This window comes from Ochotona princeps, chromosome 19 (genome assembly GCF_030435755.1).
Source record: "Ochotona princeps isolate mOchPri1 chromosome 19, mOchPri1.hap1, whole genome shotgun sequence".
In the NCBI taxonomy this organism is placed as follows: Eukaryota; Metazoa; Chordata; class Mammalia; order Lagomorpha; family Ochotonidae; genus Ochotona; species Ochotona princeps.
In genome coordinates this window covers 1,314,306-1,342,301 of record NC_080850.1, presented here as the reverse complement: position 1 = coordinate 1,342,301, position 27,996 = coordinate 1,314,306, and the positions used below count along the sequence as shown (strand labels likewise).

At 44.2% G+C, this 27,996-nt stretch overlaps 1 protein-coding gene across 4 annotated transcripts; it reads right to left on the bottom strand.

Moving 5' to 3' along the window:
- Positions 1-2,246: 2,246 nt before the first annotated feature.
- On the bottom strand, positions 2,247-27,996 carry CLK4 (CDC like kinase 4). Of its 4 annotated transcripts, none has more exons than XM_058677273.1 (13): positions 27,884-27,996; positions 19,908-20,068; positions 15,031-15,253; positions 13,942-14,032; positions 13,479-13,545; positions 10,595-10,711; positions 10,344-10,510; positions 10,064-10,158; positions 9,346-9,475; positions 6,611-6,693; positions 3,693-3,772; positions 2,743-2,833; positions 2,247-2,642 (listed from the first exon to the last, which is right to left on the bottom strand). In XM_058677273.1, exons 2-13 carry the CDS (start codon positions 20,066-20,068, stop codon positions 2,502-2,504), a joined length of 1,446 nt encoding a protein of 481 aa, XP_058533256.1. In that variant the 5' UTR covers positions 27,884-27,996; the 3' UTR covers positions 2,247-2,501. The 4 variants fall into 4 exon arrangements, with proteins under 4 accessions (XP_058533256.1, XP_004587415.2, XP_036352851.2 ...); XM_004587358.3 differs by lacking the exon at positions 27,884-27,996 and adding an exon at positions 25,070-25,216; XM_036496958.2 differs by lacking the exon at positions 27,884-27,996 and adding an exon at positions 16,225-16,283 and having other exon boundaries at positions 19,908-20,047.

Here is a 27,996-nt window from a genome sequence, read left to right as displayed (position 1 = left end):
TGGGGACAGGTTCCCACCGATGAATGTTGAGGTGAGATGGGTCATGTCAGACTGGACCACAGCACCCCAGGTAGGGAGTTAACCTGGTGAGGAGGCCCTGGGGGCTCCCTTGCTGGGCCACTGTTCCCACTGCTGAGTGTGAGAGCTGGGACTGGAGGCAGACTGGTCTGGGCAGGGCTGCAACCATTTACCTGTATGTGAACTGGGTTTGGGGAAGGGCTGGGCTGGGATAGGCCAGGGCACTTGCACATTCAAGTCAAAGTAAGTGCTAACTGGCTGGGTTTTACTGGAGCATCCGCTAACAAGTGTTGGGACAGGGTGCAAATGATGTCAGACTGGACCACAGTACTCCTCGGAAAGTGCAAGACCTGGGACTGGGAGTTCGCCCAGTAGGAACACTGGGTATTCTGCTGGTGTGCATGAGAGCCAAAGCTGGGGCGGGCCAGGCTGCACAGGCAACACCACCCATCAGCAAATGTGTGGACAGGGTCAAGCGTAGGTCAGACTGAGCTAAGTTACAGCATCCACAGGAGCATACAGGTACCTGATTGGGATGTAGCATGGACTGAACTAGTCTGTTGCACATACTGACACAAGCAGAAAATCAGGATTGGAGGTAGGCCTGATGTGGATTATTGGGGGTCACTCTAACTACGCTGCAGTTTCTGCTAGTGTGTTTAATCACATATGTGGCAGGGAGGGTTGCGTTGGGGTGGGCCGCAGCACCTGTAGGTTTGCATTGGATGTGGAGCAAGGGATGGAGCCGATCATGCAACTAAACCGATGTGTAGGACAATATGGGCTACAGATAACCAGACCCTGAACTTGCTGGCAAATGCAAGATTCAGGCCTGGGGCAACCCCAGGTGAGGTTTCTCAGGGGATTTCCCAACTGGACCGTTGGACTCAACTCCGGCCACAGGGAAAATAATACAATTTATGGTTCAACCTTGGAATGCATGTATTGGGACCGGGCCTCCTTGATTGCTGATGCCTATGCAGTGGATGTTGAGTGTCATGTCAGAAAATGAAGAACAGAATATATTGGACAACTCTCCTGGCTGAGACTGGGCAGCAAGTGTCTGGGTGAGTGGATGTACTGGGGTGGACTCTGTCAGGCAACAGACCTTGAAAGGATTTTCTCAAACTCAGAGCAATGAAACCAACAATATCTAGAACAAAATCACTCACGCTATACCCTCAGAATGTTCTCCATGTTGCGATTGCTAAGACATCAATTGGACATCCCCATCCTGGGGTACTGATGTTGTTTAACAGCTGTGAGCAGTCCTCTTCCACCTCCCTCACTCCTGCCCCACACAGGCGAAGAGCGAATGAAGGCTGGAAGCATTTGCCCCATCCACGTTCCCCCATACTTTGACTCTCTCCACCTTAATCACTGGTCTTCATGGGGATGCATCCCTATTAACTATGTACACATCAAAAAATCCAACTAAATTTTTTAAAAGCCCAAAAAATAAAACACGAAGTCATCAGAATTCTCCTTTTGTCTGCCACTCACTGACCAACCCCTGGAAAAGCATTTTCATCGTGTGTGAAGCGTTACCTGTGGTTTTTATTGACAGTCTGTCATGATGAACAGCCTGGATGGATGCCTTTCCATGAATGTGCAAGTGTACGCCCACTGACAGCACCCACTGAAATAGCACCCCGGTACTTAAGATTAAGCATTTCCCATGGGATTTGATTTCCAACGTTTAATATTTATTTATATTGGAAATACAGATTTATTAAGATCTTCCACCTGCTGGTTCACTCTCCAAATGGTTGCAAAGGTTGAGCTGATCTGAAGCCATGAGTCACGAGCCCCCTTGGGGTCTCCCATGTGGGTGCAGGGTCCCAAGGCTTTGGGCCATCCTCAACTGCTTTCCCAGGCCAGAAACAGGGAGCTGGATGGAAGCGGAAGAGTTGGGACACAAACCAGCACCCATATGGGATCCCAGCGCTTGTGAGGGCACGAGTAGCCAATTAAGCCATGGTGGCAGCCCCTGAGTTCCAGTATCTGTCTCTCTAGCTACATTATGGTCCATTCAGATTGCAAAAAAAGCACAAGTTTTGAGGCATATAAAGAACATTCATTTAAGAATACAAAGTAGTCAACATTTCCTTTTACTCAAAAAAAAGAAAAGAAAAGAAAACCAAAAAAACCAAAAACAAAAAAAACAAACAAAACCAAAACACCCCTTCAGAGCTGAGGTCCGTTTACAAAAGACACAATGACACTGATCACTAGACTCCAAGCTTTTACCAAAGGTCTCTGAAGATGGTAATTCATCTCAGAAAGGGAAATTAATTTTAACTTCCATATTTCATTATCAAGACCATACGTAGATAATCGTTATTGATACAAAACATACATTATTTATATTTAACTGTACAAAATAATTTAATGTTTACAAAAATATCAGAATGTTGAGCTGACTGACACAGTCTGCAGTAATCTCTCCTGGAGAAGCACGTATCAGACCACTGACCCCCAGTTCATTGCTTTTTTAATAAGTCAAAGAAAGGGTGCTGCAACGCTTCATCCAAGGTAATTCTTTTGGTTGGATCATACTCCAACATTCTTCGAACCAGGTCAAACAGTTTCTCATGTTCTTCATCATGGCAAAGCATAAACTCCTGGGGGGAGGGCGGAGAGAAATGTTTTTATTTAAAAACCATCAGTAATAGCAAAAATATCTTTTCTTCCCCTCTTAACTTCAGACTTTTTTTCTTTTACCTTTAACGGTTTGCAGCGTCTCCTGACATATCTACCAGCAGAACTGTGTTCATCCCAATCTAGCTGGTTATGGTGAAAATACTTGCGTTTTCTGCAGGAAAAAGGAGTCCAGATTAATAATATACACATCCTTCCCATGCATGCCTGCAACACAGTAAAGACGTTAAGTACTGCTCTCTGAAAGAACAGACATATACATGCGTATATAATCTTTTAACGTGTCTCACATGTAACATCTTCCTCATTTTCCACCCTGTGAGGTTGAACATCCCAACTGAGCTACTGCCAAATACCATATATTGAAAATGCCAGCTTTAAAACTAAAGGCTCATGGATTCATTCTTGTAAATTCTTAATTCACTAGATCTGAACTGGACTGGGAAATCTTTAACCTCTGGGTGACTTTTATGGAGGAACTGTCTGGGAACCACTGTAGGACCTTGACCAAGGGGTACAACGCTGGTTAGCAACAAATCCAGATTGACAGGACTCCAAAAAACAAGCCCTCTCATATTCCATGTATTATTTTCACCTCAACATAGGAAAACATTCATGCAAAGGTTAACTGCAGAGTTAAAACAACTTACCATTCTGTTTACTAAACTACAAAGTAAATACTGAATTAGTTTTTTAAACATGATGCCTAGGAACTGGCATTGTGGTGTGGTAGGTGAAGTTGTTGCCTGGAAAGCAGTGGAAGATGGGCTAAGTGCCTGGGCCCCTGCCACCCATATAGGAGACCAGGAAGAAGCTCCTAGCTTTAGCCCAGCCCATCCTTTGTAGCTGTGTGGGGAGGGAACTCTGTAATTCTGCCTTTCAAATGAATATTTAAATGAATATTAAAAAAAAAAGATACAGTTGAAGTTCTCATTAGTAAAGGGGAAAAAAAATTTAAATCTGCAGTTTGAATATAACCACTGTATGTGCCCAATAAGGACTTCGACACGTACCTTGTTTTCTGAATCATGTGGGCTGGGATGGGTCCTAATATCCGTTCCATCATCGCCAAATGCTCTTTACTATCGTGAGTCTAAAAATCATGGGAGAAATAAATTCAGCACATTCCACACTTCTCTCATGCACAAGAAAGCACAAGAACACAGTGCTAACCCAAAAGGATCAGACAGCTACCCAATCGACATTATGCAACACTTCAGGTGCAACGATCCCAACTGGGCTGCACCATCTGGTGCGAACACAGTAACCAGTGTCTCTGTGATGCATTAGTAAGGCTCTGCACACTGATCAACACGTAACTTGTTTAGTGTAAAACTCAAGTTTCCTTCTTTATTTCTTGAACTGTTTAACTGTAGAATGACTGGGGAAGATGATCAGAAAAACAAAATTATCTAAAAAAATCAAACCGCACAATTCTTAACACTTGCCAATTCCCCGCTTGGTGTCAAAGCAGAGTCCCCCAAATTCTCCTAACCATTCTGAAGTTGGCAGGTAAGAACATGAGTTTCAGAGAGATTAAGATACCAGGACTCACAGTCATACAGTCCATAAATATATAAAGCCAAGCTATAAACCCAGGACGATGCTCGTATTCTTAAATACAAACAATTAGAGATTTGGCTAAAGCAATAGAGAAAACTGTTACATTTACAGCTAAGATATGCTTCCAAAGCCAGAGAGTAAACATTTTAGGCCTGGCTGGTGGCAAACGGTCTCTGTCTTGTATTTTTTTTCTCAACAGTCATTAGGCCGCCCGCACCAGGGGTCAGTCTGCCAAGCCTTGTTCTGGGGAAAAGAAGCTGTTTTCAAGGCGTGTTGAATCCATCAGATACCGTCCAGAGCACAACGGATTCAAAATGTTACTAATTCACGACGAGAGTAAATAAACATTAACTCCACAGTCTAAAGAGTTCCTTCATTTAGCATTTTGCAAACCACACCTCAACTAATTAATGTTAACAATCCTAAGAAGTGATTTGTGATCACAGCCACTGAAGCCCCCATTTCACGCACAGGAGTAGGAGGCAGGAGGAACTTCTCTCCTGACCCCTGCAGCTCGCTACTACAAAACTACACACCACCTCCCGAACCTGCTAACCAAGATTCTAGACATGGAACTTGTCCATCAACGCTTCTCTTCAGCCGGAGTCCTACACAGCAGCTGCAAACAAGCCTGGTGAGGCTTCCCAGCACCCAGCTGTCAGTGAAGTGACTAATCATTGTTTCCTTTTTGCTTGCACTGCCCCAAGTTCAAACCATCCCGTGCAGTACTGAGTGTAATCTCCAAAATCACTTTCCTTCAAACAGAGCAAAACAGATCAGTCTAAAGCCTCAACCTTTCCACATTCTGACTTGACACTCTTCCACGGCCCCATCATCTAAAGCTTTCAGATGGAAATAAAATTAGGAGGGAACCAGAAACCAAACTAGGATTTCCAAACTTTTTGTTTTGTCAAACGAGGAATTTTACTGAAGACTTACCCATTTTTTATTGGACAGGAAGAGTTAAAGGTAGGAGGAGAGGACAGATTCACCTTCCCAGCCCTGGTTCATTCCCCAGACGGCCACGCTGTGCTGAGCTGCTGTGAGTAGGAGGCACAGGGCCTCCCCACTGAGGAGAGAGCACTGTTGTCCGAGGGCACCGAGGGCACCTGGGGCACCTGGTCCTTACATGCCCATCACACTGCAGCCTCTTGACAAATCACTACTCCTACTTACTTCCTAAAATTCTTCAGTGATTCTTTCGCCATGAAAATTTAACTTTCAAGTATCCCTAGTTGCCCCTGCATTTTATATTTTGTTCCATGTAGTGAATACAACACTATATTTTATCATTTCTCCATCACTTTTACATCACTTCTTTCACAGGAGATACTGTCTTGCCATCTTCATGAATGTAGTAATCAGAAATGCCCAAGGTAACATAAATACTTAATATTTAAACTAAAACTTGCTGTTGTTCTTGAATTATTTTATAAAAAGCAGTAACCTGTTCATGGTCAACTCTAACCTTCACTGAGTTATAAACAGAGATGTTGGGCCCAGTGCGGTAGCCTAGCAGCTAAAGTCCTTGCCTTGCACGTGCCCCGGGATCCCAATGGTGCCAGTTCTAATCCTGGTGATCATGCTTCCCATCCAGCTCCCTGCTTGTGGCCTGAGAAAGCAGTCGAGGACAGCCCAAAGCCTTGGGACCCTGCACCTGTGTGGGAGACCTGGAAGAAGCTCCTGGCTTCAGATCAGCACAGCTCTGGCTGCTGCAGCCACTTGGGGAGTGAACCAGAGGCCAGAAGATCTTCTCTCTGTGTACTCGACTTTTCAATGAAAACCAAAACTAAAAGCCAGAGCTGTTTGGCCCAGCGGTCAGACACCCACGTCCTGGGTGCTTGGTGGGTTCCACTTCAGCTCCGGCTCCCTCCTGACTGAGCGTTCCTGCGGAGTAGCAGTGATGTTTCAAGAAACCGAGTTCCTGCCCCCATGCGGAGTCCTGGGTTACACTCTGAGCTCCTAGCTTTAGTCCCAGTTTAGCTCCCAGCTGCTGCATGCAACTGAAGAGCGAACCAGCAAGTGAGAGCCATTTGCCTCTCCAGTACAAAATATTTAAAAAACCTTCAAAGGCTACACTGACACTAGTGAAGACTCACCACGGAGCTCAGTGATGAAAACTATGGAAACATGAAACGATACAAACCGTAAGTGACGCAAGCCTCAATCCCATGCAAAACTGACCTATGACAGTTCATTAACACGATCTCACTCCCGTGGCTTTAGAAAAGCATGACCACTTTGCATATGCAAATTTTAACCTCAAGATGATAAGGCAACTTTCTAATATGGAAGCATATTATATGTAACATGCTATTATCAGTATTTAAAATTTATTATGAATTACCGAATGAGATTAGATACATACCTGAAAGACTGTGAATCCAAGGTAATATTCAATAAGAATGCAACCGATGCTCCACACATCACAAGGCTGAGACCAACCTAGAGCTATTCAAAGACAACACAAGCATTTCACTGGGCAGATACATGCAACATTCCTCTCTGTACAATGCTCTTACATAGTCCATTTGGGAGACAATGCCAGTGAACTTAGGATGCTCCTATCAAAACTGTTGTTTTAACAGAGAGGTGGTGAAACTTACATAAGAGGGAGGGGCGAGCAAACATTTTCCAAGCAGTTAACTACCAACTTGTGTAAACACTTCAGGCTCTGAATGGCGAATCAATAGGGAACACAGCACCTGAAACTGTTCCTGGTCGGACCAGGAATTCTTACCTTCTGCAGGACAACTACGGGCTTATAACTATCCCCAGAATGCAATTATCTAGCCTTTAGCAATTACCATAAGCTTGAAGAGTGAAGTTCCTTCTCCCATTAAAATACTATTTTATATAAGTAAGCAACTTCACCTACAAGTAGACACTGAGTTCAAACGGGGATTTGCAGGTGGCTCTGTGGCGCAATGGATAGCGCACTGGACTTCTAGCGACGACAAACGGGGATTTGCATACATAGTTCACTCTGCCTACACCATGACCATAATTTCGCCAGAATTTCCAACACTATCCATGAAAGAATAAAACACAAAATCTTTTAAAGCCTCTACTTAATTGGAAAGAAGGGACAAACCATAAAGATGTTTTGATCTCTTAAAGATCAGCCAGCCAACAAAAGACTAAAGCTCATACATAAACCAGAACTATTTCAGAAGACACATAAATGACTTTCAGTAAGGAAGATACCGCACCCTCAAGGGCCTTTACTATGATTCACTTACTTCTTACAGTGCCTATCATTTGAACAAACAAGCAATAATGGAGTAGGGGCTTTATCTGTAATAATATACAAAGCCTATACACACTATAGCTTGACCTCACTCAAATCAACATTTCTTCTTCATGCCTCATTTCCCAGTCTAGCTTTTCCTTCAACTGACTTTCTGCAGCGCAGTAAGTTCTACATCACCCTGCTCTTGGAAAAGCCAGCCCTTATAATCTCTGGAATCCTACATCATTCACTTTGAGAATCCTTAACCAGTATTCCCTGTCTGGTTTAACACCTAAGACATTAAACAGAACCACTGTCCTGCACTGCGGCACCGGATGACAGCTTTCTTCCGAACTCTCCAAGGACCCTTCTAATCTCCCAATCTCCGGATTCTTTCAAATCAAGGTAACGTCTACAATTTCAGCCTTCCATCAACTAGTCTTTGCCCAGTCACTTTTGGAACTCTCAATTAGCACCTGACTCGAACTTCCCTCATTATTACCAGGCACCTAAGCATATCTTTGAATTCTCTGCCCTACTAACATGACCCGATTTATAATTTTTAAATCTTTTGGTTGTGTTGGGCTGGCACATACAGAAACTGGGGCTAGGAGTTATTGGGCCCCGAGTTGCCCTGAGTAGGCCGTGACAGCTGCTTGTGTCAGCGAGCACCAAGTCTGTGGTGGGCTGCCTTGGGCCAGGCCCCAGCACCTGTTGGTTCATGTGAGAGATGGGGCTGGGGCAGCACTGATCAGGCAGCTGCATCCACTCCTATGTGTGTTGGCTGGTGCAGGTGATGGGTCAAACCTGACCCTGCACTGGCTGCCCTACACTGAAGTCTGAGGTTCCCCAGGTGAGGTTTCTAAGGGGACTCCCTAAACCAGACCACTGGACTCAAACTGCCCACGGGGAAAATCAGAAGACGCTTGTGGTCCGACTTCTGACATCAAGTTATCCAGAACGGGCCTTCTCAGTTGCTGATGTCGCTGCCGCACAGCATGCCGAGATGCAGAAGGGGGACGTGACGGCCAGACCCTCCAGGCCAGCATGGCTTTCCACTGCCTCATCGGGATGGAAAGTAGAACAGGTTGGACAGTTCTCCTGGCCAAGATCTGCTGCACGTTCCTGGGTCTGAACGCACCAAGGTGAACTCTGTCAACCAACAGACCTTGGGGAGATTCTCTCAATGCTGGTGCAATAAAGCTGACAATGTGTCAGAACTATCCAAAAACACTCAAGTAACAGCGCTGGAACACTCTTCCCTACACGGGATTTCTACGGTGCTTGAAAGGTCCATCCCCTAGCCTCAGGTGCAAGGAGAGCCCCCCTTCCCTTTCTCTGCGGGGGGGGGGGGGGGGGGACACAGGAGGACAAAAACAGAACAAAAACCATCACCCAACATCCTCCAGGCCTGGGCCCCCCCTTCCTAGGCAGAGGCCCACATGGGCGTGCGTCTCCCTCAGCTATGTCAACAATATTAAAAATAAAAAACAATTCACATTAAGACATATGCCCCCTGAGTTCTTACAGCCAACTTCTGCACAATTCCTTTTCTTTTCCACCATTTCTCACATTGACTCTAAGCCCTTTTTCTTGATCTCTATACACCATCTATGTAGATGCTTATAATCATTTAAGATAAATTTATTCAAAAATAACCATCTGGAAGACTGCTCACTAATGACATCACATTTGTACCACTGAAGAAAATAATTCATAGCAATGTTCAAATTTTCCTTTATGAAAATAGAAAACTTTTTGTGTCTACTGTTAAAGACATTCTAGCCATGTCCCACCCCACCTTCCCAGAACAGAAGCAGTAAAACATAAATCTCTTCAGCTACAGTATAAGAAATCTGGCATTTACTGACCCAAAATGACCTCTGGAGCTCTGTAATGCCGTGTGGATACCAAGGTACTGTGATGTTCATCATCATATGTTGCACTTCCAAAGTCAACAACTTTGATATCTGTGTTTTTCAGTGTGCGTTCATCGCGTTTCTAGAGGTGTACAGGGGAATATCATGAAACTTAATTATAGCATCACTACCCAAAAGGCTTGCACCTAACTTCCTGGAAGCTAACACAGCCCAAGAGGGAGGCAACAGAAAATTACTGTCTTGGCTGAACATGAGGATATCATAAATCTTAAAAAACAAAAAACCCTCAGGAGATACACGCAGCTCAGAAATCAAACGCCTCACTGGAGGATCACTAACCTGCTTTTTCTTTTAAGCTGTATTTACTTGAAGGGCAAAGACGGGCATCTCCCATCTGTGGGCGCACTGTTACCCACACGCCACCAAGGCAGGAGTCAGCAGCCGAAGCAGAAACTCACTAACCTTGGGCTGAGGAGTCTTGGTTCTGTCAAGGGCTGGCTGGGTATTTATAACATCATCTGAGGGCCATACCAAAGTTTAGCCTGCTCGAGTCCTGCATGTGGCTGCCTTGGCAGAACCCGATCAAGTGACTCCCCCCGGCCTTACTAAGCCCTATGTCTGATGTCCTTCACCCTTGAACTGTAACAAATGCTTGTCCCTCCAATTAACAAATTATTGATAGCCAAAACTTACACAGTCTCCAGCTTACCATTTTAGAATTGTATTTGACTACATAGTCAGACTTCACAAATAAAATATTTTCAGGCTTCAGATCTGTATGAGTCAATTTATTATGATGCAAAACTGTAAGAGAAAAAAGACAGCAGCTTTACGTAATCCACTCTGTCCCGAGGAAGGGCTGGCAGTGAGCACAGGGAGAGCTAGTTCCATCGTTACCTCCAACCGCTGCATGCTTAGCAATCATGTTCTGACACACTGCTTGCACAATGCTAACAAGTCGGATGCTCAGAGCCATCCAGTATACTTACAATTGATTGACTGGCAGATCTGATAGGCCATCTGCCTGATGTGGTCTATCTGAAATGGCAGAAAGCTGTTTTCTTTAATGAAATCGTAGGTACTGAGGCCCAGCAGTTCAAACACAATACACACATGGCCATGATGATCAAACCATTCTAGCATCTGGACACATCGGCTAAAACAGATCAAAATAATGCTTTAATTCACAGAATTCTGGTTATTTCATCTAATATGGCTCATAGTTCAAATTTATACTTACAATACACTATTGGGATCAGTACTATTTAAATGCTCCAATACTTGGATTTCTGACCGAGCAGCTTCACGGTAACGACCTACATTTTTTACAATTTTCACAGCTACATGCATACCATCCCTTAAAAACAAAAAATCAGATAAACACAGTGTATGAATAGGAACAGGTTCAAGCCATGCATTCTCTACATTATAATCAGTTATTAACTCCTCCATGCTGTTTCTAAAACAATCTTTCAGGGCACAGTATACTTAATTTTACAGAACATCTTCTCAAAACATTTTGACAAAATACATTTTTAAAATTCCTTATAGGAACATTTTCTTATTAAAATGCTATGAAATATAATATTTGTCCCCAGATTTTAAATCTGCTGCATTTTATGCAAAGGTTAAAAAAAATACATGCACCGCTGGAAGCTTTCATTCATGCGCAGTGCTAGACCTACTCTGTGCCAGCTAGTGCCAACATGTTTGTGGTGGAAACACTGCAGACTTCTTCACAGGAGGGGTGACTGAGAACTAAGTCTAAAATTGTCAGACTGGAAGGGAAATGCAACAACCAGGCAAAGGTGACAACATTTATATATCACAAAGCCAAGAAAATGCTTAGCACATTCCTAAATGTTAATATGCAGAAACAGCAAGGGCAGGACAGTGAGTATAAGCTATGCACGTCCTCAGATACCATGTAAATCATTTTACCACACTGTTTATGGAGCAATATAAAAAACCTATACAGACGCAATCACTGTAGGCTAACTAGAATTTCAATCCATGGCTAACAGAAACCATGAGGTAGAATTCAAGTATGAAAAAGACTGACTGCATTTTGTCTGACGCAGCAACCATACTAATACAAGATACATACTACCATACAAGGAAGACTTTAAGATTTGTTTTTTATTGGAAAGTCAGATATACAGAGAGGAGGAGAGACAGAGAGGAACATCTTTGTCCACTGATTCACTTCCCAAGTGGCTGCAACGGATGGAGCTGAGCCGATTCAAAGCCAGGAGCTTTCCAATTAGAAGTATTCAATTCATCAAAGGATAGATATATTACAAACTTTTATTGTTAAACACTGTGTTAGAATGTATTTTTTAGGGCCAGAGCTGTAGCCTAGTGGCTAAAGCCCAGGCCCTGCATACAATAGGATCCCATATGGGTGCCGGTTCATGCCTAAGCAGGCAGCTCCACTTCCCCTCCAGCTCCCTGCTTTTGGCCTGGGAAAGCAATCGAGGATGGCCCAAAGCTTTGGGACCCTGCACCCGCATGAGAGACCTGGAAAGAGCTCCTGGTTCCTAGCTTCAGATTGGTTCTGTTCACTTCCGCCCATTGTGGTCACTTGGGGAGTGAATCAATGGACGAAAGATCTTTGTCTCTCTCTCTCTCTGTAAATCTGCCTTTTCAATAAAAGTAAATAAATCTTTAAAAAAAATACTAGAACTTCATGAGATTTTAAGAGCACATTAAGGAGACAAGTGGTAAAATCTGAATAGGGGTACAGATTAGCTAGTGAAACTGGAATCCATACCTTGCAAATAGAGAAAATAATACAGATGATTGCAAAATGTAAATATTTGCTGGAGCTGAGAAAGGACACAGGAGTACCTAGATTATCAGCAGTATTTGGTAAGCCTAAAAATCTTAATTCATATTTTGTTGCAGAAATGCAACAGTAAGATGAAGAATAATTTAGAATAGCTTTCCGATATGCAAAGTGGAATGAATATAAAGCCACTACATACAAATGTTCAAAGAGTGCATTCACGGGCCCGGTATGGTAATGTAGTGGCGCCAAAAGTCCTCGCCTTGAATGCGCTGGGATCCCATATGGGCGCCAGTTCTAATCCCAGCAGCTCCACTTCCCCTCCAGCTCCCTGCTTCTGGCCTGGGAAAGCAATCGAGGACGGCCCAAAGCCTTGGGACCCTACACCCGCGTGGGAGACCTGGAATAAGATCCTGGATCCTAGCTTAGATCAGTTCAGCTCTGGCCATTGTGGCTGACTGGGGAGTGAATCATTGGACAAAAGATCTTCCTATCCATCTTTCCTCCACTCTATATCTGACTTTGCAATAAAAATAAATCAATCTTAAAAAGTGTGCACTCGGGCTTGGCAGCGTGGCCTAGTGGCTAAGGTCCTCGCCTTGATCCCATATGGCTGCTGGTTCTAATCCTGGCAGCTCCACTTCCTCTCTATCTCTCCTCCTCTCAGTATATCTGACTTTGTAATAAAAATAAAATAAATAAAAAAAAAAAAAAAAAAAATGGTGCTTTTAAAAAAAAAAAAAGTGTGCACTCACATATGATGACAGGTATCAAAATAAGGAGAAAAGTCTGTGTCTTTGAAGTGTAAATGTTTACAGTAAGCTAGAAATCGTCTTTCCCAATTGATTACTGTCATTTATGATGCCATTTTAGAAACAGCAATTTCATTAACAAGTTCACTTACAAGAAAAGTTTGCAAACTACAGAACAGAAGTCCTAGAGCAAAGTGAAGGGGCAGAGTGGGCCAAATTACGAAAGAGCTGCCCTTACTCAGCAGGTCGTAAGCAATGATTCCTTCATAACCTAGGGAGCTAAACTTGGATCTGCAAGACCAAATATGCATTATTATCTCTGCGATCCAACAGTCGTTGAGATCTCTTGTAGAGGCCTAGAGCCAAATCTGGGAAACTCCTTCACTTAACATCTTTTTATTTCAATGAAATCCATCAGACAAAATTTTACAATACCCCTGATCACACAGTATTCTCACAGAAAATAAATCTGGCTGTCTCCCAGGAGAACACTTACATCAACCAATTTAAATGTTATCTCGGCTAAATGTTGGGACTCTCCCCACTCAAACTATCAAAATATAAAACTAAAACTAGCAACTTACATGCCATGATCAATGCACTCCACGACTTTGCCAAAGGCCCCTTCACCCAACGTGTCCACGATTTCATCTGAAGTGAGAGGGAAAGAGGTGTGAGCACCCGAGTGTGAAGGATCTAGCCAGTCAAACAATGAATGCTTAAGTGTGGAATATTTTCAAATCATCTCTAGCAAAACATAATTAAAGTTTCAGCACTCAAATTATCTTATTTTCAGCTGCTATAAAAACAGTTAGATAGAGCTGTCTTTCTTGCTCTAATCTCAAATTCCATTGATTATTTTGGAACTTTAGAGTAGAAATATTTAAATTCTACAGAAAAGAAGAAATACAAAACAAACAAACCAACCCACAAAAAACAAAACAAAAAAAGCAATGAAGAGTTTCTTAGCCCCCCGCTGACAAACTATTTTTTTTTAAAAGATATTCTGTCTGCAAAGTTTAAAAAGTGTTGAAAAATATTCTATACATCTTGCTCTCAGAACGTCTCCACTTTGACAGATCAGGTGACCCTCCTCATCATCCTCTATACTCCTGGATCTTTTCCTTCGGTGGCTCTTCTGGAACGGCAAGTGGGCAGCACCAAGATCGTCCAGCCAATCAATATATCAGAGTGAATTCAGGGCAGAATACGCAATTCATTCAGCGGGGAGATATTCAGGCATTCAGATAAGCACCAGGCCACGAACAGTTGGCAGGAGCAATTTCAAATTCAGTCCCCAGAAATTCACAGGGCACAGTTTATGTTACAGAAGAAAAACATGGCAAGGAACAGATTTTCAGATAAGATACTTGAAGTGGCAATAGAAAAAAAACAACACAATTGTCTCTTTAAAATACTGATTTAATTGAAGTCTGCAATTTAAAGAATGCAATGTCATGATTTACTAATCTCATTATAAATAGTATATGCTGTGAGTTGAGATGTTCGACAAAAATGTTTTAAATTGTCAAAATTAGTTGACACTGTTCTTATTTAGCAATATTTTAAAATACACATGATTCAAACAGAAGGGAAAATAAAGGCTAGTTAATTTCAACGTTCAACTTTGGGAGTTTACAGATCAAACTAGTAAAGCTATCTGTAAAAAGGGACAGTCTGTGGATAAGGCATTTTCTATCTAGCACCCATTTCAACAGACGAGCTGCAGACAAGGGCAACTCGGCACCAGTTAGCATCCAACAATGCAGCTTTCTGTATTTGCTCCAAGCATCAGCAAAGGCTTTATAAAGTTAAGAAAAGTTTAACATGAAATAAAAAGATGGGTGCTTCATGTTTTCATAATATACTGTAAACTTTAAAATACTTCACAGTATTGACCTTCACAAACTGACCTAATCTGCAGGGTAAATGTGGACAATGAAAGCTAGCTAATAAACACACACATCAGCTGTCTGAACTTGGATATGATTCCTTTAAGGATTCAAACAATATAGGTACAACTTATATATATCCAAATAACATGACATAGGAAGAAATTCTACAAACTTCTTGCCTCATTAGAAGCTTTTACATACAATTAAGAATCTACCCGAAATAAAACAAACGGAGTCATACCGAATGCGACTGCTGACTGGCACAGTGTCTATTATGCTTCCTTTTGAGACTGCTTCTCCTGCTTCGGACTGAAGATTTACTGCAGTGAATGCGGTAACTGCTCCCAGCATCTCTGTGATAATGCCTAGGAACATAGCCTTCGCAGTACTCATTTCTGTACTCATCAATGTATCTCCGGTCCCGATAATCTCTCTCATTCAAGGACCTTGCTTCTAAATAATGACTGTAAACACATTAAAGGATTTTGGATTACCTACTTCATTCTAAAAAATGTGGTCAAACATTCAGGAATTCTTGCTTTATACAGCTTACTCAATTAAAAAACAAAACAAGGTGATGATTAAACACTTAGTTCAGAGCTTAAAAATTGCTATGCTTTAACCAATTAGAAATCAACCCGTATTTTTCCAATACACAGACTGTTGTCAAACACTTCACACCAAGGAACAAAACATGATTCAAATCATTAATTTATTATGTATAGTAAGTCCTCCTATTCGTTCTGGAAAAAAGCCAAACCCAAAAATTGACAACTGCTTTTAGAATTCGTCACAATCCATGTGTAACCAAGCTGGCTCTCCTGCACACTCAGGCAGGAGAAATAGGGCTCCTTCCTGTCAGCGTGAGGACACTGTAGATACTCCTGGCACAGAATTCTTTCATGAAAGGTGTGTCAGCCCTGACCATATTCCAGCTCTTTCATTTTACCAGGAATCATCTAAAACTAAGTAATTTGACATGATTTCAGAGCAAATAAGCTACAAAAACAGGTATTTTCTAACTGCCATGACAGGTCAATTTTACTACATACACATCTGTGTTGTCTCGTATCCTCTACATTTCTAGTCCTCTGTTACACCTGTTTGGAAACAGGCAATGTAGCAATTTTTCAGACTATTAAAATAGATCTCCTTCAAATGAGAAAGGGATCCTGCAGTTGCCAACCTAAATTACAAAAGACCTACTGCCATACTTCTCTAGGATTTGAAACCTCTTGTCATTACTGCGAGAAAATAATTAGATCTAAGCTTCTGATGAGAGCTATAGAAATCAAAACTGCAGAAAACAGGATTTGGCAAGGAACTTCAGAGAACTTAGAGCTTAGGAAGTCAACGGTCCCAGTTAAGCAGCCTTCGTCTGATGGAAAGAAAAGGACACAATTCAATTGGCCCAGCTTCCCGTCCCCCTCTCTACCTGGGATGAGTGTCCTCTTCAACAGAGCGCGAAGCTTCAAGAGGTATGCACATGGAGCACTGAGGGAGAGAGGGGACACCTGCCCAGTCAGACAAATTGGCTACAAGAATCCTGACAAGCAACGGAGTGACAGATGTGGACTACATTGCCCTTATCAAACCCCTCTGCTTCCCCCAGAATGAGCTGTCATTCTCCCCAGGGGATGACTCAGTAGAAATAAAAAGAATCAGCCCTCCAACCGGTATCATCCAGGCTGGGGACTGTCCTAGCAGCAGCCTGAAATTTTACCCCATGATAGTGAGCCTTGACCAGGGATCTGATCAGCTGGCTGGCTTGGATCTGTCAGAAATCGTCATCACTTGCATAACAGGCTAAGCGTGGTGATACTTCTACTGGCATCCTGTTTGGTTCTGTAAGGAAATTTTCCCATCAAAGTCCAAAAGCTTTCTGTTGGAAAAAGCTGACAATCTTTATCTAGAATAATGCATGAAAGTAAAGCTGTTGATAATCCAAAAACAACCTAGGGAATAATGAAACATGCAGTGAGGTGATACAATGAAGATCAACTTAAAAGATGAGGGCTTCGTCAATCTGTAATAACCCGTGACCAAGCCTTAGCGATGGAAGCCTCCAGACTCACACGCGCCATGGAAGGGCAGAAGAACAGAGTAGTTTTTAAAAATATTCATTGAATGCCCAGTGAATATTTCATCATGGCTTTTCAAAATAGCCAAGGATGACGAGTTTGTGGGTATTTGTTACCACTTCCAGACAGATCCTGTAGGAGATAAAAAATATATATGGCAAAGTACCTGCCAATGAACAATTTTAATTACTATTTAAAACTCAACATGCTGAAAAGTTGTATGATACGGCTTAGGAAGGGAACAATTCAGCTTGCTTCAAATGGCCAATGAATTGATGAAAAAAATACGGAAACAGAGGAATAGGTGACCCAGGATTTAGGGCCAGTAGACAGTGTCAGAAATGCCAGGGGAAAAGACTGGCATATTGTCAGCATTTTTAGCAACAATGGCTCACAGATGGATCTGTCCACGCATTATTCAGAAAACTATTTCACCAAGAGAGATATTCATGTGGGAATAGACACAAACACGCCTTGTAAGAGCAAGGCAAACAAATGTTTCTCAGAGGAGGTCTCTTAATCAACATCCACTAAAGCGTTTATTTAACATCAGATCCCTGGGCCTTGCACCACCTCTTCAGCTCTAGCTCTGCTCATCCAGATGGGCAGGAATGACTCGGACCCGCACTGAAGTCTTGAATATCTTTAAGGAAGTGTTAACAGCACATCGCTCTTGTAACTATATGCAAAACGGGTTAATCAGGAAGAGACCAAGTCACAGGCCAAAGAGACACTGCGCAATATATGCACAAGTAAAATAATTAACATGTACTCAAAAATTCTAAATCATTAAGGAATTTTAATAGAAGTACAGACTAAGAAAAAAGTTCAAGCGGTCCATTAATACATGGCACTGGACAAACAAGAAATGTAAAAGTCCGCAGAGAGCATGAACAAGAGTGAGAAAAAGCACAGTCTGGGCCCAGCATGGTAGCCTAGTGGCTAAAGTCCTTGCCTTGCATACGCTGTGATCCCATGTGGACACTTCACGTCCTGGCAGCCCCGCTTCCATCCAGCTCCCTGCTTGTGGCCTGGGAGAGCAGTCAGGGTCAGCACAAAGCCTTGGGACCCTGCACCCAGTGTGGAAAACCTGGCTTCAAATAGGCTAAGCTGTGGCCATTGTGGCCATTTGGGGAGAGAATCAGCGGATGGAAGATTTTCTTCTCTGTCTCTCCTCTGTACATCAGAATTTCCAATAAAAATAAATCTTATTAAAAAAAGTACAATTTGATACATGCTTCCTATAAAAAGTGAACAAATAGCAAGAAACTTGCAAAGAGTTCACATCCTTTAACTTGAAAATGCCTTTTCCCGAAACTCATTCTCATGAAATAGAGGGAAAAACCTGTTACGCAGATTTTTAAGAAAGATTAGAAATAATAGGGCACTAGCATATTAAAGTTGCCTATTTTTCAGTAGTCTCACTTTTGCTGTAATTTTATTAAAAATAAAACTATTTGTATAACTATATATATAACTTTCAAAAAAAATCATCAGAACAACTGGACTAGGGTGAGCAATACTACCAAAGCCATCTTGTACCAATGTTAAAAAAAAGTTCTTGGCATGGTGGTTGATTAGCTGGACTTAATCTCATCTTCATGTGTTAACCGTGAGCATCAGTCACCTGTTCATCACTCAATTTTTTTAGTTTTTCAAAAAATTTTATTTTTGATGATTTTTACAGTTGATTAAACTCAATTTTTCTATACATACAGTAAGTAGCCCTGTGAACAATATCATGTTGTTAAACCTCAAATAATCTTAAAATTCCTTCAGTTCTATACAAACATACTGTCTCCAAAGTTTCCTCCACAGAATACCACAAACCAGAACACATTCAATCAGTAACAGGACACAGATAATTTTTTATAGTATACTATTTGCTACTCTCTGGTCACTTCCCTCTTCCTCTTGTAAAATGTATTTGAGGAAGCATGACTGGTTCACAGTTGCTAAACGAGCTCACTGTTTAGAATAAGTCTCTCACACACTGCTTTTAAAAGTAACCCCAGCTGGCTAATTGAGAAAGCAACCTGGTGGTCAACAGTCCCAATGGAACATCTGTACAAACAGGGAGAAAACACAGAACCAACAAAACAGATGACAACAGGAAGTTCATGAAGACAATGAAAGAACCTTAAACTCTAAATATTATTTCCCAATTTTATACCATAAAATAGGACACACACTATTGTAAATTTTTATTGAGGCCCTTTCCTAAAAGGCTAGTTTCTGCCAATACAAAGGTAAAGTTTTTCAAATAAAGCACATATTTAAAACTCCAAAGGAAATCCATTAGTATTATTCTATAAATGTTAATTATACAACATACGTAAGTGAACAATGTCAAGTGTACTTCAGCATTCCCAAATACTCATCTGCTGCTTTATTCATCTGGAGCAACTCTCCCCAACCTTCTTCGTGAAAGGCCTAATGGTCAGCCCAACAAACACATCTCCCTCTCACATACAAACTACCGGGACTCACTGGGCACTCTATTACATTACTCAACCCTAGGTATCTCACCTCTTTAACTACAATACTGTCACTCATGTCACTTCCTACATCTTACATTCACTTACTGATCAACACTCTCCCAACACTCCCAAAGACACACAAAGATAGTTCTGTTTAACTCACAACTGTAGCCTCAACTACACAGTATAACCTGTAATGGAAACTCGATAAACATTTCCTGAGGGACAAGTTCTGAGACACAGAAAGTTAAGCTACCATCAGGTCCTCCCATATCCCACCCGGGCTTCCTGCTGATGCGTCTAGGAGGCAGCACATGATGGCCCAAGCCCATCACACGGGAAGCTAGGATGGCTCCCGCTGTTTGGCTACCCACTGGCTGTTGTCGGCATGTAGGCAATGAAAGCACATGAAATATCTTTAAAAAAAATATTTTCTAAGTGAATAAATGTTTATTGATCAGATTATAAGACAATTTGACAGATGGAAAGCTACATGAGCAAATGACAAGTCATTCAACTATTAGTGCTAGAACACTACTAGTTCAAGAGTAATTTACCAATCAGATTCTTTAAATTGATGATGTGGTTTACAACGCCTATTTTCCTGTGTGCTACTGTGAGATCTCCTCTTCCGTTTGTGACTTCCATGGTAGCTTTCGTGTCCCCAGCTTTCTCTGCTGTCCCAATCAGGGCAGTGAGTTCGTTTGGAGTGCCGCATCTGTTCACAGAAATAAAAAGCCAATTGTGAAGGTTATAGATGGCCATGTTCAGACAACATCTTACACTACTATTACTTCAACATAAGCACAAGTTCTGAAAGCTTTCCAGATTGTTTCCCAAGAGACAGGACACGATACCACCTTCCGGACAGAGACTGGACAGTTATCCATCTTGAGTCTAGCCCTAAACAATGGGTAACAGTCTGAGACTCTAATACATTTTCTTTCTGTTCTTCTGATTACATGCAGGACAAATATTCAGCTCAATGCTTATCTTTAACATCTGCCAACTGCTACTTTAGATTTTAAAATAGGTGGGAGTGGGCACCACTTGTGGCCTCTGCATCCCATAGCAAAATGCTTGGATCCACTCCTGTACCTTATTCCAACCCAGCTTCTTACTGCAGGGCGCCCTGGAGGCCCTGCCACCCACCCAGATGAAGTTCTTGGCTCCTGGCTTTGGACTTGCCCAACTCAGGTTGTTGCAGGTATATGGGGAGTAAAAGCAGTGGATGAAAGATCTCTTTCTGTTGTTCTGCTTTTCAAACAAAAAAGATACTGCTCACAGTGAAATGATCCCGTGAGTGTCACCATGGACGGGGTTCTCAGTCCGGTAATCCAGTTGGGGGGCCCCCAAACAAACCTCACCTGAGGTGATCCCAACCTGACACCTGTGTGTGCCAGCCAGTCCCAGGACTGACCCACTCCGTCAGCTGTATCAGTCTACACATAGTGGTGGCTGCAATCACCTGGTCAATTCTGTCCCCAACCCCACGGCCTATGCAAACCAGTGGATGTGCAGCCTAACTGCCCACCACAATCTCAGCCCTCAGGTACACCAGTGGGAACTGCAGTCTAGTTATGCAGGAGTGACCCCTGATAATCCCCACCAGGATCGCCCCCAGCCCTAGTTCCTACACACGCAAGTATGTGCAGCAGACTGGTACAGTCTGTTCCTCAGGTCAAAAGGCTATGTAGCCCTGCCCAGGCTGGTCTGTCCCCAGACCCAGCTCTCATGCTCACCAGGAGCAGTGGCCCAGCAGGAGAGTCCTCACAGCTCCCCTATCGGGTTTGCCTATCATCCTGGGTCTTCCATGTGCTGCTGGGAGCTGTAGCCCCCACTGGCATGGTTTGCCTCATCTTGGCAATAATCAGCAGTCAGTCCAGCCTGCCCCTCCAGTCCCAGCTCGTGCTGGTGGGGTGCTGCAGCCTAGCCCAACCAGCCCCTACTCCTAGCCCTAACGTGAACTGGCTGCTGTTGTGAACAGTTCAACACATCCTATCCTACACCCCATCCGGGTTCTCATATTTGTCAGTGGATGCTATGAACTGGCCCAGTCTGGCCTGCTCTCAGATCTGAGCCACATGTATGCCTCTGGGTTCCGTATCCTGGCCCAGTCTGGGCAGCTCCCAGCATTGGTTCTTTTTTTTTTATTTTAATTTTATTACAAAGTCAGATATACAGAGTGGAGGAGAGACAGAGAGGAAGATCTTCCGTCCAATGATTCACTCCCCAAGTGAGCCGCAACGGGCCGGTGCGCGCCGATCCGAAGCCGGGAACCTGGAACCTCTTCCGGGTCTCCCACGCGGGTGCAGGGTCCCAATGCATTGGGCCGTCCTCAACTGCTTTCCCAGGCCACAAGCAGGGAGCTGGATGGGAAGTGGAGCTGCCGGGATTAGAACCGGCGCCCATATGGGATCCGGGGCCTTCAAGGCGAGGAGGACTTTAGCCGCTAGGCCACGCCGCCGGGCCCTCAAATAGTCTTTCCTAAAGCACACACATGTATGTCTATTACAGATTTGGAGTGCTAAAGACAGTAAGATATAAGTGATGCACAGTAACAGTGAAATGAAATTAATAGTGCTTGTCCCTGACTCCAACTTCTAGGCTCAGTATCTAAGTACAAGCAATGTGACTCCTATTTGCTTCACTATTTCCAAAGCAGTTTTTTACAGAAAGATTTTATTTTATTTGCAAAGAACAGAGGGTCGAGACTTCATTCACATCACTGGTTCACCAACCTACATCCTACACAGCCAGGGCTGCCGCTGGGCCACGCTGAGGGCTGGAGCCTGAACTCACTAACATCCTCCACGCGTGTGACAGGCCCAACCACCTGAGTCACCATCTACCACCTTCCAGGGTACGTGTCAACAGGAACACTGAATGGACAGTGGGGCCAGGAAAGCAGTGCAGGCACCACGACGCAGGCACGTGGTCCCAACTGCACGTCTCTCCAGCTGTACACCTGTCCTAAAGCAATTAGGTTTGTAAGAGTAAGATCCAACCTCTGCTAGCCTGAGAGAAAGACAACTTTTTTACAAAACAAAAACAAAAACAAACAACAAAAACTAAAACTGAGCAAAACCTACATTTAGTTAACCTCAGTCAGCTTGCTCCAATGACAAACTAACAAGTAAACAAATTTAAGTAAAAACTGAAAAGATTTCAGCTGGATTGAAAGCTCTGAAATGAGGCAATTTCACTCCTTAAGAAAATGGAAATATTACACCATCAAGCGTGAAGTCCAAAGTATTCAGCTCCAGCACCTCACTTCTCCCGCAGAGCCTAATCCTATGCCCACCAAGCATCCCTGTTAGTGCTTTCTCTTCTAGCTTACTTTAAGAAGGACACACTGGTCAACTCGGTGCCAGTGCTGTAGTGCAGACTGTCCCCCCAAGGCCTGTGGCCCGGCTGCTAACAGTGGAGCCCCTCAGAGCTTCGGCCTCTGTCGCCTGTGTGGGAGACTGAGGCAGCTCTGGGCTCCTCTGCCCCGACCCTGTCCTGACCCATGTGACTATCCCGGGCGTGAGCCAAGGCTTGGAAGATCTCTGCCTCCTCCTTTAACCTTCAAATAAATTCATATTTTATTTATTTTTAAGGAAAGGCAGATTTACAATGCAAAGGAGATTTTCCATGCACTGGTTCGCTCCCCAAATGACTGCACCAGGCAGCGCCGAGCCAGGAACTTCCCGGTCTCCCACGCGGGTGCAGGGCACTAAGGCTTTGGGCTGTCCTCGACTGCCTTTCCCAGGCCACACCTGGGCTGCAGCGCTGAGAGGTGGAGCATTAGCCAGCTAAGCCAACGTGTTGGGCCACAAATACATATTTAAAAAACTCTAAAGGCATATTTACAGAAAAAAGGAGAAACAGAGAGATTGTTTGCTTGTTCACTCCCCAAAATGCCTGCAACAGCCAGAGCTGAGCTGATCTGAAGCTAGGAGCCAGGAGCTTCTTCCAGGTCTCCCACACGGGTGCAGGATGCCAAGGCTTTGGGCTATCCCCCACTGCTTTCCCAGGCCACAGGCAGGGAGATGGGTGGGAAGTAGAGCAGCCAGGACATGAACCAGCACCTATATGGGATTCCTGCGTGTGCAAGGTGAGGATTTAGCCACTGGACTCCATAAATAAAAAGGTTTTTTTTCGTATTTCTCACTAGAAGGTGAATGACCTTTCAGGTTTGACAATAAATAAGGTCATTTCAATACGAAAAGGTGAAATAAGTGAAATAAGTAATAACATAAACCTTGGGGCAGAAGAGCAAAAATCAAACTTTCCTTAGAAAAGTCATTTCAAAAAAGTTTGTAGTAGGATTCTTCTGACCAGTTTCTTTAATTATAGATTGCATTTAACAACATGAGGAATGTAGCTAAACATTCTTAAAAATCGGCAGGCAAAAATTACAACTTACGTGATTAAGCGCATGATCAGGACCATGCACCACAATGCAACTTTTGCAAGGCATAGTGGGCATTTCAAAAAGCCATTTAAAAATATAGGCCTAGCTTTTTACATAATATGCATCTTCCATGAACTTTTTGAAGCAGTTCAACGTGTCTGCTTTAGCTGTGTCAGAAGCCTAGCAAGTCTAGCTGCCAGCCACCGCCAGCTCACAAATACCAAGATGGCATTATCGAATGATCTAGGTTATTGTACAAACACAAAAATGAGTTCCCTGTAAGAACCCCAGATCTGCCTCTCCCTAGCCAAGTTCACTACTGAGAATTTAATTCAGCTGTTAGGTTCCGTTTCCCAACATACCTTCAGACAATTTCTCAACTGGAAGACAGAATAGTCCTGGACTTACCTCTCACCGGCAAGGTTCCTTGGCAGAGAAAAGCCACCTGGTATCCACGCTACCTGCTAGAATGACCGGTATCTTCCAGAAAAACAGCAGCCACAGTGGATCCCAGTGCATATATCCCTATTACATTCTACTAGAAATCATCTTCTCCTACTGCCCATCTGGAGGCGCGGAGCAGGTTAGAACCTAGGGCTGGCAGGGCTCGAAGAGAACCCTGTTAAACGTTAACAGGAACCGGTGGGTCAGGGCGCATCTGCAAAGCAATGGCCCTACAGCAAGGCGAGGTGGCTGGCCACCAGCTGCAGCAGGGGCTGCTAAACCCTCCGAGGGCCACGGAAGCAACCAGGGACCGCAGTCACTCAGCACCCCTTCTCGACACCACACGTCCACCTCTCTGGGTCCCGGGCAGCCGGCCAGGGCGACTGGCGCACTCAGGCAGGAGTCCAGCCCCGATCCCAAACGCCACCAGGCGGGAGGGCCCAGGAGCCGGGGACTGTCCTCCAGGGGGCTCCGCAGGCGGGAGCGGCGAGCCAGGGTGGGCAAATAGTGCCGGAGCGGGCAAGGAGCAAGGGCCGCCAGGGTGGGCAAGGAGCGCGGTGGGCAGGGCCGCCAGGGGAGCCGTTAGGGTGGACAAGGGGCACCAGGGTGGGCAAGGAGCGCCAGGGTGGACAAGGAGCGCCAGGGTGGGTAAGCAGCAAGGGCCGCCGGGGTGGGAGGGCCGCCAAGGGAGCCGTTAGGGACCCTAGATGACAGTCGAGGCAGAACTGCATCGCCCGAGCACCTTTAGGTGCCGAGGCTACCAGCTGAACAGCGACCCGCAGGAATGGTCCCGGCCCCCGAACCAGGGTCTTCTCCGACAGCCGGCTCTCAGACCGCAGAAACAACTAGATTAGCAAAGCCCTCCAGAAAGCTTACCTTGGCAAAAGCAAAAGGTCCTCTGGCCGAGAAATGTCGCCACAACCCCGTCTTCCCTTTCCAGCCGCTGCGACAAACAGCCCACAAAATGGCGGCAGCGCCCTCGCCCGCCCCGACCTACGCCGCGCGAACGCGCCTGCGTGACAGAGCCGCACGCTCGACGTGTGGGCGGGGCCTCGGGGGCCGAAGGCTGCGCTGCACACTGCGCCTGCGCAGGTTTTGTTTTGAAAGCTGCTGGGAGGCACCACCTGGGAGGAGCCCTTAGCAGGTGTCACGTGCCTGCCTGTAAACGCGGGCTGGCGTGCAGTGCGGCCGGCTTCGGCAGACCCCGTTTTCCTTCCCGGTTCTGTGTGAGCCACTCCGCATCCCCTACGGACCTCAATTCTGCATGGAACCAACGCTATACGGACAAGTGTTGAGGTGTGCCCTGCCGGCAGGCTGAGTTGGGAGAAGGATAGGCCAGATAGGAGCTGCCAGTTGATGAACACAAGCTCTGGAGGCGCTTGCTGTTCGATGCCTGTGTCCCTGTTAGAATAACAAAGCCAACAATAGGGAGCTTCATTGAAGACTCCTGCCGAGGCCCCCCCATGAAGGATCCCTGCTATTTCTTTGTCTCTGTGGGTTTTCAATCAGCCCAAGTGGGAAGATTCCTAGCTGGCAGGTGCGTTAGGGGGCTTGCGGATTATGTGCTTCTGAAAATCTCAGATAGTTTTCCAGTGTGACTGTGTAGAGGGAGAAGTGTGAGACCCTGGGGACACTTCTAAGGGATGGAGCAAACGAATTTGGGATAGAAGGATCAACAGAGAAAGAGGACAGAGTCCAATGCTAGGAGGAGGGAGAAAAAGCCTGACAGGATGGGCGGTGCCCTGTGTTGCCCTGTGTTGGGAAGAGTTAAGATCTGGTTCCTGTGGAGGAGCCTTGAGGCACATCTGCATTTTGACCCAAATATGCCAAAGAAAAAGGGGGGCCAGAAAGCAGAATTCAGAGTGTAGGACTGAACTGTTTGGGGTAATAGCCTGAAAGGAGGTAGCTTTGATATTATTAGCGTTCTTGCATTTAGAAAATTCAGTCATTGTTTTCACTACAAGGTAAATTTGTATAAATCTCAGGGAAGCATAGTTGGAAAGAACAATTCTCATGAAGACTGACTCCATTTGAAGAAGGAGGGAAGTTGGAAAACATTTTGCAAAATGAAAACTATGCTACAGAATGAAACAGCCTGTTTTACATGGATTAGTCACCACTACGTAAATGACACCTTGTAGGTAGGTAAGATATTAACTAGCACCATGTAAGTTACCACCCCTTTTCCTACTCTTAGAGAGACGAAGTTTGAAGTAACAGGCATCCTTGTGTGCTTGGAGCCTCCCAGTTAGACCAACCAATTCTGCCCAGAGTAAAAGTTACTGGTTCCATGGTGGATCCCCCTAGAATGTCGAGCCATGGACTGGGTGTTCTTGCAAGCAAAAGTGAAAGCACAGCAGACCCTGTGTGGTCAGGCTGGTGGCAGAGATCTTCCTCTGTGCTTGCCGGAGCAAGAAAGATCTTCGGGAGAGTGGTAAGAAACCATACAGCTCTGCTTAAACAGCAATGTGGGGTTTAAAGGCTGCCACGTGGGATAGCTACCTGCAGAGAAGCAATTCTACCCAATAGCGAAATCTCCTTTATCAACTCTGCTATCTTGCTCCAGAATACTTTAAAGTATTTTCAGTTGTGCCGCCCATAAGTCAAGTGTGTATTCTGCTGAGAGAACATTTTAGCAGTTCCATGAAAGTACTCCTAAACACTGTGACTTTGTGCTTTGATGAGAGGCAGGGAACTCCGATCTGGATGCCTAGAACCCATTCACTGTTGGGCTGTTTCACTATTGATTGAAGTTCCAAATTGTTTGAGTCAAACGTAAGCATTTACCTGCATGATTCCCCTACCAGTTAACATAAGGCTCACACGGCACCCCAACCCCTTCTGGTAAGTCAGTCACCTGACAAAGAATCTCTTTTGGTCTGAAGACTTCATGAAAATATCCACTCAAATTTCTGAGATCCACTACCCACACTTCTCCAGCCGATTCATGTGCAAGAATAGGTATGTTGAAAAAAAAAAAATCTTTAAAAAGAAAATTGTAGGGGCCCAGCAGCATGGCCTAGCGGCTAAAGTCCTTGCCTTGAACGCCCCGGAATCCCATATTGGCACTGGTTCTAATCCCGGCAGCCCCACTTCCCATGCAGCTCCCTGCTTGTGGCCTGGGAAAGTCGGATCGGCACAGCACTGGCTGTTGCAGTCACTTGGGGGGTGAATCATCGGACGGAAGATCTTCCTCTCTGTCTCTCCTCCTCTCTGTACATCTGACTTTGTAATAAAAATAAATAAATCTTTAAAAAAAAAAAAAAAAGAAAATTGTAGTTTTGATGAGCACCTAGAAGAGTATTCCTGCTGTGTTGGACTTAACCTCAGTCAGAGAAAACATTCGTCTACAAAGGCAGAATTCCCAGTAGAGGTATCATGTGTAAATTAAGTTTAACCAAAGCTTCTCCACAAATTGACCAACTCCATTCAAAGTAATAGCCTCTATTCAACTAGATCTTTTGGTTATTTCTAGCTACAAATTAAATCTTCAATATGTGTTAACCACTTTATAGACATGATTTCATAGAAACATTAAAGAACCCAGAAGGCAATTGTAGATTCTTAGCCTTGATGAATTATCGAAATACTAGAAACAGAATTCAAACCCAGGCTGTGTCCCAAAACTCTTGTGTTTAACCTCCTTTTCTGACCGCTTCAACTCCTACAACAAGGTACGTAGCAACTCACCTTACTTGACCATTTGAAGAAAACTTGCCAACTCCATCTTTCAGCAACGCTAGACTGACATTGAAAACCACTTGGTAAAGTCACGTGTCATTGAAGGCTACCGTGATGGAACA

Coding starts and splice junctions, on each gene's coding strand:
- CLK4 (XM_058677273.1), bottom strand. CDS start 20,068: ATGCGGCACTCCAAACGAACTCACTGCCCTGATTGGGACAGCAGAGAA. Junction 10,159..10,343: donor GATCTGCCAGTCAATCAATT/GTAAGTATACTG, acceptor TTTCTCTTACAG/TTTTGCATCATAATAAATTG. Junction 6,694..9,345: donor AGCTCCAGAGGTCATTTTGG/GTCAGTAAATGC, acceptor GTCTTTGAATAG/CTCTAGGTTGGTCTCAGCCT.